This window comes from Anoplopoma fimbria, unplaced genomic scaffold (genome assembly GCF_027596085.1).
Source record: "Anoplopoma fimbria isolate UVic2021 breed Golden Eagle Sablefish unplaced genomic scaffold, Afim_UVic_2022 Un_contig_879_pilon_pilon, whole genome shotgun sequence".
Taxonomy (NCBI): Eukaryota; Metazoa; Chordata; class Actinopteri; order Perciformes; family Anoplopomatidae; genus Anoplopoma; species Anoplopoma fimbria.
Window position 1 is genome coordinate 7,501 of NW_026553420.1, and position 12,902 is coordinate 20,402.

The 12,902-nt window shown below is 41.2% G+C and overlaps 1 protein-coding gene across 1 annotated transcript; it reads left to right on the forward strand.

Moving 5' to 3' along the window:
- The first annotated feature begins 1,518 nt into the window (after positions 1-1,518).
- Positions 1,519-11,292, forward strand: LOC129116519 (scavenger receptor cysteine-rich type 1 protein M130-like). The gene is made up of 9 exons (XM_054627368.1): positions 1,519-1,567; positions 2,503-2,631; positions 4,124-4,435; positions 4,529-4,813; positions 8,220-8,558; positions 8,652-8,936; positions 9,688-10,017; positions 11,005-11,087; positions 11,188-11,292. The coding sequence occupies exons 1-9, from the start codon at positions 1,519-1,521 to the stop codon at positions 11,290-11,292; spliced, it is 1,917 nt and encodes a 638-aa protein (XP_054483343.1).
- Positions 11,293-12,902: the final 1,610 nt, after the last annotated feature.

Sequence of the window (12,902 nt, forward strand, 5' to 3'; positions counted from 1 at the left end):
AGAAAAGAGAAATAAAGATTCAATGAAGTAGAATCAGCAGTCAAGGTTCAGTTTGATCTTATTTAAATTCATTTCTTAACTGACGACTCTCTTGTTTCTGTTCAGAGTCTGTCAGGTTGGTGAGAAGAGACAGTCGCTGTGCAGGAACACTGGAGGTGAAACATCAAGGAGACTGGAAACCAGTATATGGCTTTGGTGTGACCCTGAAGGCAGCATCTGTTGTCTGTAGAGAGCTGGACTGTGGCTCTGCTGTTTCTATAGGACGGAGAAAGGAGTCCTCAGAGAGATCTGTGTGGAGGATCTACTCTGACTGTGTTCATTCTGGATCTGCTCTGAGGGAGTGTTTAAGATCAGATTCCTCTTACTTCATCCTGGATCTCACCTGCTCAGGTAAGACCATCAGTGACATCATCTATGTGCCGATCTATTTCCTATGTCTGGGTCCAGTCCCTCCCTAACTACATACTGTGAGTCTGTATATAAACACTCTCTGAGGTGGCTCTATCCCTTCATGAGCCTTCACCTGTCACTTCCTCTTTAGGTGAACCATTAGATTCCCCTTTGTCTGCTTTCATTTCATTCACTCTGTTTATATCTTTAACAATTGAAATGTGCTTATAGTTATGGCTCACAAGCACAAATAACACTGCTGGTCTGAGTGTTTATGATAAAGAGAATATATAAGTGCACAGTAACGTGTGATATGAAGAGAAATTAAATGTGTAAGAGGCATCATAATAGCTGTAATGATGGTGCTCACATTTCATTCCTACAGTCTGAACAGGTGTGCACATTCTCCCTTCAACTATGTTTTTATATAGCACAACTTTTGCGTGGGAAGTGGCGTGAAAGAGGGGGCCTGAAAGAGGGTCCCCCTCTTTCAAGCCCCGTTTTGTGTCGACTGAGCGGTTGTAAATGAGACACCTGGTCTTGAGTCGTGCTTTTGACTCTTTGCCTCAGTGGTGGCTTCGGCCTTTACAATAACAAGTGGACATAGTCACTGTGACTTCATCCATTGGTTTCTGGACTACAGTTTTGAAACCTCAAATTCAAGTTTTTGGACTCAGCCATCTTGTTTTTTGCAACCAGAAGTCACATGAGAGGGTGGAGCTCAGTAAAACCATGTTCAGACAACCAAAGTGTTAAAATTAACTTTTATTTAGTGAAAACACACTGAAAGGGTTAAAGTTGTGAGACGAAACACGGACAACTCTCAGACCGGACAACGCTGTGGTGTCGACCTGTCAATCAGGGTGTAGCCCCGCCCTGAAGCATACCCTGCTTTATGGTCTGTTTGACTCTAAATGGAGCATAATTTACTAAATGAACATCATGCTGTATTGAAGAAGACCTAACACTACAGGTTGAGACCATAAAGTCATGTTTACAATGTTTACTGAGGGAATAAATCAAGAGAGAAGTAGAGTCATTTTCTCATAGACATCTATACAACCAGAGGAGTCGCCCCCTGATGGACAGTAGAGAGAATGCAGCTTTAACACATGAAGCTTTAACCTCATGTTTCAGAACCAGAGGTTGACACCTGGACAGTACCCAGAATGCACCAGTAAGCCAAAGCATTAATGTGATGTATCACTGATTGGTTGTTCAACTTGTTCAAGTGTTGTTAATAGTAGCCAACATGTAAAAGTGTTTTTGTTTAAAGTAATACATTTGATGATTTTGCCCCTTTTTTTTTTCCATTGTGACCCATTATACTAATGTACTTATAAAAACCTCAGTCAATGCACTGTGTGTTATGAACAGGTATTTTTATATGGTACGTTTTGTGTTATTAATAATATTGGTTATTATTTTACTAATGTTGACTTATTGTATTTTCTAATTGCCATTCTGAGTCTTTTTATTTAGCGTCTGGTGATTTTTCTCTCTCTCTTTCATCTTCTATCATCTCTACAGACTCTGTCAGGCTGGTGAATGGGACTAGTCTGTGCTCAGGTAGACTAGAGGTGAAGTCCAACCACTCTAACCAGTCCAACAAGCCCAACCAGTGGTGGTCCTCAGTGTGTGAAGATGACTTTGACCAGCAGGATGCAGAGGTGGTCTGTAGGGAGCTTGGCTGTGGGGCTCCTTCAGTCCTCCAGGGGGCGCTCTATGGAGAAGTGGAGGCTCCAATGTGGACCAAAGAGTTCCAGTGTGGAGGCCATGAGTCTGCTCTCCTGGACTGTAGAAGCTCAGGCTCAGATAGAAACACCTGCTCTCCTGGCAAAGCTGTTGGACTCACCTGCTCAGGTAGAAGAGGGGCTGCAGCTTTGATCTGGTTCATTTCTGTTCTACTGAAACTCACTTTGTTCTTTTACTGACGACTCTCTTGTTTCTGTTCAGAACCTGTCAGGTTGGTGGGAGGAGACAGTCGTTGTGCAGGAACACTGGAGGTGAAACGTCAAGGAGACTGGAGACCAGTACAATACTCTGACTGGACCCTGAAGGCAGCATCTGTTGTCTGTAGAGATCTAGACTGTGTCTCTGCTGTTTCTGTAGGACGGAGAGAGGAGTCCTCAAGGAGATCTGTGTGGTGGATCTACTCTGACTGTGTTCATTCTGGATCTGCTCTGAGGGAGTGTTCAACATCAGATTCCTCTTACTTCATCCTGGATCTCACCTGCTCAGGTAAGACCATCAGTGACATCATCTATGTGCCGATCTATTTCCTATGTCTGGGTCCAGTCCCTCCCTAACTACATACTGTGAGTCTGTATACAAACACTCTCTGAGGTGGCTCTATCCCTTCATGAGCCTTCACCTGTCACTTCCTCTTTAGGTGAACCATTAGATTCCCCTTTGTCTGCTTTCATTTCATTCACTCTGTTTATATCTTTAACAATTGAAATGTGCTTATAGTTATGGCTCACAAGCACAAATAACACTGCTGGTCTGAGTGTTTATGATAAAGAGAATATATAAGTGCACAGTAACGTGTGATATGAAGAGAAATTAAATGTGTAAGAGGCATCATAACAGCTGTAATGATGGCGCTCACATTTCATCTCTACAGTCTGAACAGGTGTGCACATTCTCCCTTCAACTATGTTTTTATAGATCATAACTTTTGCGTTGGAAGTGGCGCCCCCCTCTTTCAGGCCCTGTTTTGTGCGGACCCAGCGGTTGTAAATGAGGCCCCTGCTCTTGAGTCGTGCTTTTGACTCTTTGCCTCAGTGGTGGCTTCGGCCTTTACAACAAGAAGTGGACATAGTCACTGTGACTTCATCCATTGGTTTCTGGACAACAGTTTTGAAACCTCAAATTCAAGTTTTTGGACTCAGCCATCTTGTTTTATTGCAACCAGAAGTCACATGAGAGGGTGGAGCTCAGTAAAACCATGTTTAGACAACCAAAGTGTTAAAATTAACTTTCATTAAATGAAAACACTCTGAAAGGGTTAAAGTTGTGAGACCAAAACATGGACAACTCTCAGACCGGACAACGCTGTGGTGTCGACCTGTCAATCAGTGTGTAGCCCCGCCCTAAAGCATACCCTGCTTTATGGTCTGTTTGACTCTAAATGGAGCATAATTTACTAAATGAACATCATGCTGAATTGAAGAATACTTGAAACTAGAGATTGAGACCATAAACTCATGTTTACAATGTTTACTGAGGCAATAAATCAAGAGAGAAGTAGAGTCATATTCTCATAGACTTCTTTAGAACCAGAGGAGTCGCCCCCTGATGGACAGTAGAGAGAATGCAGCTTTAACACATGAAGCTTTGACTTCACTTTCAGAACCAGAGGTTGACACCTGGACAGTACCCAGAATGCATCAGCAAGCCAAAGCTTTAATGTGATTTATTATTGATTGATTGTTCAACTTGTTAAAGTGTTGTTGATAGTAGCCTACATGTAAAAGTGTTTTTGTGTAAAGTAATACATTTGATGATTTTGCCCCTTTTTACCATTGTGACCCATTCTACTTATGTACTTATGAAAACCTCAGTCAATGCACTGTTATGAACAAATATTTTTGTATGGTATGTTTTGTATTATTAATAATATTGGTTATTATTTTTACTAATGTTGACTTATTGTATTTATTAATTGCACCTCTGAATTTAGTGTCTGGTGATTGTTATCTCTCTCTCTCATCTTCTATCATCTCTACAGACTCCAGACCTGTCAGGATGGTGAATGGGACTAGTCTGTGCTCAGGTAGACTGGAGGTGAAGTCGAACCAGTGGTGGTCCTTAGTGTGTGAAGATGACTTTGACCAGCAGGAAGCAGAGGTGGTCTGTAGGGAGCTTGGCTGTGGGGCTCCTTCAGTCCTCCAGGGGGCGCTCTATGGAGAAGTGGAGGCTCCAATGTGGACCAAAGAGTTCCAGTGTGGAGGCCATGAGTCTGCTCTCCTGGACTGTAGAAGCTCAGGCTCAGATAGAAACACTTGCTCACCTGGCAAAGCTGTTGGACTCACCTGCTCAGGTAGAAGAGGGGCTGCAGCTTTGATCTGGTTCATTTCTGTTCAACTGAAACTCACTTTGTTCTTTTACTGACTACTCTCTTGTTTCTGTTCAGAACCTGTCAGGTTGGTGGGAGGAGACAGTCGCTGTGCAGGAACACTGGAGGTGAAACATCAAGGAGACTGGAGACCAGTAGAATACTCTGACTGGACCCTGAAGGAAGCATCTGTTGCCTGTAGAGATCTGGACTGTGGCTCTGCTGTTTCTGTAGGACGGAGAAAGGAGTCCTCAGAGAGATCTGTGTGGAGGATCAACTCTAACTGTGTTCAGTCTGGATCTGCTCTGAGGGAGTGTTCAACATCAGATTCCTCTTCCTCCATCCTGGATCTCACCTGCTCAGGTAAGACCATCAGTGACATCATCTATGTGCCGATCTAATTCCTATGTCTGGGTCTAGTCCCTCCCTAACTACATACTGTGAGTCTGTATATAAACACTCTCTGAGGTGGCTCTATCCCTTCTTGAGCCTTCATCTGTCACTTCCTCATTAGGTGAACCGTTAGATTCCCTTTGTCTGCTTTCAAACGTGACTTTTCTGCTTGTTTAACTCTACTGGCTCAGCACCTGGTACAGTTGAAGTGGAGACATGTTTCTTCATCCAGTTCAAGGCACATCTTCTGAGGAGTGGATACTTGTGTTCCATCAGTTGGTCCCATAAATCTTCATTCATGCCAGGTTTTTCCCTTGATTTGATCTCAATGTAGATCTGCAGTGAGAGAATCTCATTCTCAGCAGCAAAGCTGTCCAGGTGGAACACTGATACTATTCTGCTCTCAGTAAAGCTCTTCTGATGCTCTGATCTTGCTCCTCATAGATGTCAAGCTGCAGAATGTCTTTGCCCTGATGTTTCAGTTCTGCCTGCATGTGAGGAAAGTTCTCATTGTTAATGCCAACTTGACAGCAGTTGTATGTTTTAAACGTGTTCTCTTCACTGATCCTGTTGATGACGTGTTCATCATAATCCTGCAGCTCTAAATCAGGTTTGTTAAACATTTCAGGGAGATCTGTCAGAAACACTGAATCTAAAACCCACTGGTAGTCCTCTAGCGGTGCTTTTTCTGCATGTTATGATAGATTCAGAAAGTCTCACTGAATCTGGACAACAAGGTGCCTCTGCTCAGCCATCTTACATCTGTGTGCAGCAGTAGGTCTCTGTGTTCCAAGCCCTTCTCCTCCAAGTGAGCACAGAACAGCATTCTCTGTAGAGTCCTGGTCCAAAGAGAACTCACAATCGTCATGTTTACATCCCTCCCTTCTTCATGTTTACATCTTCCACCACCACACTAGCTGATGATTTCTACATGATGATGAAGGAATCCAGGAAAGTTCACTATGTCTGCACAACATGATGAACCCAGTAGCACTTATCCGTGTCTTAACTTCTCTGCACCGTTTTGTAATGCTGCTCCAAATGTCCCTACTTTGGTGAGGCCACGCTCACATTGCAGATAAGACAGACAGCGTTTGAATTTAAGTTAAACAGGCCCTCTTATGCTATTTTTCCAGGTGCATATTTTTATCTAAAGTTACAGTTACAACATGTTTACATGCGTTAATGCTCATAATCCTCCTTGTTTTTCTCATCATTCTGTCCTGCAGCACCTCTTCTCACCCTCTCTCTGAAACGCTCTGTTATAGCTCCTCCCTCCAGAAAGCAAAGTCTGCTCTGATTGGTCAGCTAGCCCGCTCTGTTGTGATTGGTCAACGTTTGGCATGCATCAGAAATGCCCCGCCCCTTACAAACAGAATTCAGCCCCGTCTTCCAGAGTGGTAAAAAACACTGTTGAAGCTGTTCTCTCTGAAATGCAGCGGACACATTAAGTTTTGGTTGTGCTGCTCTGGCAAAGTGTTAAAAATGAAATGTAGACACTTTATCTTCATTTCATCTGCCTTCAGAAGTCCAAACAACGAACATTTCCCCTCGCAGAGCAGATAAGTTAAGATAAGATAAGATAAAGATAAGAAAGCTTTATTAATCCCCGAAACTTATTTGCCACCGGATCAAGTCATACAAACAACAATAGACATAGTTACCACAGTACACAACAGATGAAAAAAAAACATCACAACGAATAAATAACACCATAAAATGCCTTTAGTGACATGAATAACAACAGAAAGATGCTAAATCTAAAAGCCACATCTTAAACAGTTTGCCAATTTTTTGTGTAAACAGTGTCACTGCACCTTGTCAATCAGCTTCACCTGTCTTTTTTAAAACATTAATTAAAAAATCAAACTGCTGCTGGAACAAAAGACCTTCTGAGTCATTCAGTAGAACTCTGAGGCATCCTTAGTCGCCCACAGAAGAGCACAGCGTCTTCTCCACATGACGGCCGCAAAAAAATAAAACTGTTCCTCCAGAGCTTCAGCTCTGTCTCTCTCTTTTGTTGTTTGAGGGTCAAACTAGCCGGAAGGAGTTTTACATCACTTCTGTAACATTATGCCCTCATAAAGTTACATCATGACCTCATAAAGTAACATTATGACCTCATAAAGTTACATTGTGACCTCATAAAGTTACATTGTGACCTCATAAAGTAACATTATGACATCATACAGTTACATTGTGACTTCATAAAGTTACATTATGACCTCTTAAAGTTACGGAAGTGAAGGAGAGAATTCAATGGAGCCATTTCAGGAGCTCAGGAGCTTCTGAGGGGGAGGGTAACTCAATTTAGGCATGGACTTCAGTTTTTAAACTCTACGGACCTTTTACAAAATATAAATAACACACTAAAGAAGAAGTGGAAAAGCATAATAGGGACACTTAAAGAAAAAAATAATCCTCCTCCCAGTCTGACTAAATATGTTAAGTTTTAGATCTTTTGGCTTTAGATATTTGTCTTTTGAGCTAACTTAGCTAGCTGGTAGATCACATGGATGGCTCTAAACTTCTCCAGTTTGTCACTGACAATGAGCATTGACTGCAACTCCCAACATGTCTAGAAACAACTGGACAATGCCATAGAACGTATATATGAAGTGGACGTAGTGATTCAGAAGTCATCCAATGGTTTCTGTACTATCATTTTGAAACCTTAAATTGAATATCTGGACGACACCACCTTATTTTTTAAAAACCAGATCTGACATGAGAAGTTGGAGATCAGTACAACCATTTTAAGGCAACCTACTTTATGGTCTGTTTGATTCTAAATGGACCATAATTTACTAAATTAACATCATGCTGTATTGAAGAAGACTTGAAACTAGAGATTGAGACCATAAACTCATGTTTACAATGTTTACTGAGGGAATAAATCAAGAGAGAAGTAGAGTCATTTTCTCATAGACTTCTATACAACCAGAGGAGTCGCCCCCTGATGGACAGGAGAGAATGCAGCTTTAACACATGAAGCTTTGACTTCACTTTCAGAACCATAGGTTGACACCTGGACAATACTCATCATGCATCAGTAAGCCAAAGCTTTAATATGATTTATTATTGATTGGTTGTTCAACTTCAACTCAAGTTTTTTTGTGTAAAGTAATACATTTGATGATTTTGCCCCTTTTTTTACCACTGTGACCCATTCAACTTATGTACTTATGAACTCCTCAGTCAATGCACTGTGTATCAACCATTTTTTTAATGTGGTAGGTTATGTATTATTAATAATATTGGTTATTATTTTTACTAATGTTGACTTATTGTATTCTTTAATTGCACCTCTGAATATTTTTATTTAGTGTCTGGTGATTTTTCTCTCTCTCTCTTTCATCTTCTATCATCTCTACAGACTCCAGACCTGTCAGGCTGGTGAATGGGACTAGTCTGTGCTCAGGTAGACTGGAGGTGAAGTCCAACCACTCTAACCAGTCCAACCAATCCAACCAGTGGTGGTCCTTAGTGTGTGAAGATGACTTTGACCAGCAGGAGGCAGCTGTGGTCTGTAGGGAGCTTGGCTGTGGGGCTCCTTCAGTCCTCCAGGGGGCGCTCTATGGAGAAGTGGAGGCTCCAATGTGGACCAAAGAGTTCCAGTGTGGAGGCCATGAGTCTGCTCTCCTGGACTGTAGAAGCTCAGGCTCAGATAGAAACACCTGCTCACCTGGCAAAGCTGTTGGACTCACCTGCTCAGGTAGAAGAGGAGCTGCAGCTTTGATCTGGTTCATTTCTGTTCTACTGAAACTCACTTTGTTCTTTTACTGACGACTCTCTTGTTTCTGTTCAGAACCTGTCAGGTTGGTGGGAGGAGACAGTCGCTGTGCAGGAACACTGGAGGTGAAACATCAAGGAGACTGGAGACCAGTATATGGCCCTGACTGGACCCTGAAGGAAGCATCTGTTGCCTGTAGAGAGCTGGACTGTGGCTCTGCTGTTTCTGTAGGAGAGAGAAAGGAGTCCTCATACAGATCTGTGTGGTGGATCAACTCTAACTGTGTTCAGTCTGGATCTGCTCTGAGGGAGTGTTCAACATCAGTTTACTCTTCCTCCATCCTGGATCTCACCTGCTCAGGTAAGCCCATCAGGGACATCATCTATGACATCATCTCTGACAGCAGTGTTTCCAGTATGTTCCTTCCTCTGTGGTTTTCCGTTGGACTGAACTGTTAAGTTATCCAGGACAACGACATCCTAAAGTTCAGAGAGGTGGGCTTGTTTCTGGAAGCTTCAAACCCTCCATAGACTGCTGAGCTCCACCTGGCAGGACACACCTGTCTGTCTGTCTGTCAGTCTCTGTCTGTCTGTCTGTCTGACCTGTGACATCACGTCCTTTTTTCAGGGTCCCTTTTTGTCGAACAAAGATGGAATGTGAACTTTGTTGTTATTATTATTATTATTATTATTATTATTATTATTATTATTATTATTATACAGTGCGACAGGAATGAGTCTTAAAACACAGGAAAAAGTCGTAATTTCTACACTTTCTGTCCCTCATCACATAATTAATGTGTTGTCTGATGTTTTTTGGTCAGATGTCTGAAATCAGGTCTGTGTTTAACTGAAGCTGAAGACATTTGAACGATTTGTTCTATGATATAAAATCATTAAATACCCCTCTGGTGAATGTAGAAATAATACAAATCAGAAATAATCGAATCAGATGTTTGTGGATTGTTGGACTACAAACATACATCATTCCTGCAGAACTCTAGTACTAGACAAAAGACAAACATTAACAGAACAATACAAGGGACACAAAACAGTAAACACAGATTCAACATTTATGAATGTGAACTTTCATCTTCTCTCTGTGTTTACAGACCTGCTCCTTCAACCAAACATCTCTGTGTCCTGCTCCACTGACGGGGTCTCCGAGGCCCAGCAGCAGGGGGCTCAGGTGCTGAGGGGCTCCACCTTCACCATCTGCTGCTCCATCCAGCCACAGTACCCAGGAGGCTCCTTCCAGCTCACCTTCACCTCCTCCAACTCAGCACACACCTACACCAAGCCAGCTGTCAATCACTCTGCCCACTTCCTGTTTCCTGCTGCAGAGCCCGCCCACCAAGGAAGCTACAGCTGTGTTTATCACCTCTATGTTTTCTCTCATAACTTCTCCTCTGAGAGCCGTCTGCTCTCTCTCACTGTCCCAGGTAAGCCGACTGTTTACATGCAGGTTTGGAGAAGATGATTGGTCCAATCTGACTGAAAATGATCAGCTGACCACAGAGTCCATGCATGTTGTTGTTTCTGTACTGACACTGTGTCCTTGTGTTACAAATGTCATATAGTAACCAAACCTGAACCAAGTCTATAAACGGCAACATGAAAGAATAAACTGTAGGACGGAGCATGTTTGGTTACCCTGATAACTCTGGTTCTCTGAGAACTGAGGGAGGCGTTTCACTATGAGAAGCACCTTCTGACTCCAACAATCACAGAAGCTCCACATCCACCACATTGGCCACTAACTATCTACCAATCAGAAGCAAGAAGGGCGGTGTGCTCCGATACCTCACTCAGAGAACCAGGGTTACCCGCCCCTCTAACACTGACTGGCCAATCACAGCGTAGCATTGTCCAGCTCTGACCAGGAACTCTGGTGACATGACATCATTGTAACATGAAACCAAAACTAACCAGATCAAATGAAACAAAGTCACAAAAACACAAACCTTAATTCTGACTGACTCTCAAACTAAACATTTGCTGCCGAAGATTTTAAACTCTGTATGAAGTCAAAGCTTCATGTCTTAAAGCTGCATTCTCTCCACTGTCCACCAGTAAATTATGGTCCATTTAGAGTCAAACAGACCATAAAGCAGGGTATGCTTTCGGCTATACACTGATTGACAGGTCTCTAGCAGAGACGTATATGACGTCACTCCTCCGTAGTCCATATAGGGTCACTTCGTGTTCACTGGTTGCAAAAAACAAGATGGCGACGGCCACAGTCCACAAACCAATGAGTGACATCACGACGACTACGTCCACTTCTTACATAACGTCTACGGTTCAAACAGTGAACATGAAGTGAACATGAAGAGTAATAGTCTCAGTGGTTCTAGATTCCAGCTTCAATGGGAGCTGTTGGACTCATGATGTTCTTTGATGTGATGACTGTCCATGTGTTTGATCAGATCCAACACCTCTTATCATCAAAGTGGTCCTCCTGCCGCTGATTCTGCTGTTGGAGAACGTTGCCCTCTACTTCTACTATAAGGTACTGACACACGTCTGTTGTTTAGACCAGCGACTGGAATGAAGCTCTCGCTCTGTGTTTAGTGAACTGAACACAGGACTGTGCTGTCATGTCTCTCCAGGCCAGAAGGGGGAGGAAGCCGGGCAGACGGGAGAACACTGAGCTGGATTATTCTAACCTGGGTGTTCCTGCAGCTGAAGAAGAAGGAGCTCAGGGAGCAGAGTAGCTCCTCCAAGGAGCTCATCTCACATCCAGATGGATTTCTAACACACAGCCACCATCAGCTCATTTATACGCGTGTTCCCTTTAAACAAGAAGAATATCATATTACAGTATTAGAGCCTGTCTTTGTTACTCTCTTCTGACTTCCTGGCTCTCAGCTCAAAGCCCATTGGTTCCTGCTGAAGACGTGAGTCTTTAGAAACACCTCCCTGATATAAAGGTTCATTTAGAACTAGACTTGAGAGCAGGTTTACCAGAGCCCAAGCAGCCGGCGTCTTAGAAACCAAAGACTACCAGGAACAATGTTAATGTTATATATTAAAGTATAAAACAACGTTTAACATTGACATACATCTTCTACATTCTGTGTTACAATTCTCAATGTTCAAATCACATTTAGTGACATTTGAACAGTTGAATCCTGAGATCAAAGGAAACCTTGTTTCAGACCCACCTACTGCTGGATGTGTAGATCTGGAGCTCATCAGGTTGATGAACCACATCTGGTGCCATGATGACAATCTGATGGTGTTTGTGGGTTTAAAATATATAATGAATTCATGACTTCTCTTTAGCGCTCCCTTTTGGATCACATGGCTCATTTATTGTACTGAGCAGGATTTAGTCACCAGGACTACATTTAGATAAAGATCATCTTAATAATAGAAATATGAACAACGATGCGTCCCGCTGAGATTGGCCCCTAACACATCATTTATCTGGGAGTAAGAATATTTACTATTTTGATCATTGATTTTACTTCAAGAGTGTTGTTATTAAGGATTTTGCTTACTTCATAAGAGCATTGTAATTATTGATTTTGCATGTTTTTATAACCAAGGATTTTTGATAATTTTCTAAGAATGCTTTAATTAAGGCTTTTACTTAAATCATAAGCATATTTCCTAGTTTTGTAATCGAGGATTATACCATTTTTTATGATCAAGTATTTTGCTTATTTCATAACAACGTTGCAATTATGTTTTTTTATAATTAATGATTCGGGATATTTCATAACAATTCTATTATGAAGGATTTTGCATAAATGACAAGCCTTTGCTTAAATTAGTAAAATTATAATTAAAGCATTTACAAATGCTAATTTCATTAGAAATTATTCTACTTCATTAATTTACTTAATTTTGTAATAATGGACTTTTCTTGTTTTTTTTATATTTTGAGGCTTTTACAATTAACATAAGCTTTTTGCTTTGTTTCATAATTAAGGAAGAATTATTTCATTAGAATTTGTTTATTATTGTACTTTCTGAATTTACTTAATTTGTTATTAAGGAATTTACATTTTTATAATAAAGGATTTTGCTTAAATCATAAGAATTTTGCTTGATTTTTATTATTTGTTAATGTAATTAAGGAATTTGGTTTCTTTATAACTCAGGATTTGGCTTATCAAAAAGAATGTTGTAATTAAGGGTTTGCTTACTTCATAATTGTACTTAATTTTGTAAATACGGATTTTTACTTATTTTTATAAATAGGATTTTGCTTAATTATTTTCTTTGTGAATTAACTTAATTTTGTAAATCAGGATTTAACTTTTTTATATAAAATTGGTTTTGTCATTTCATAAGAACTTTGATAAATTGTTACTTA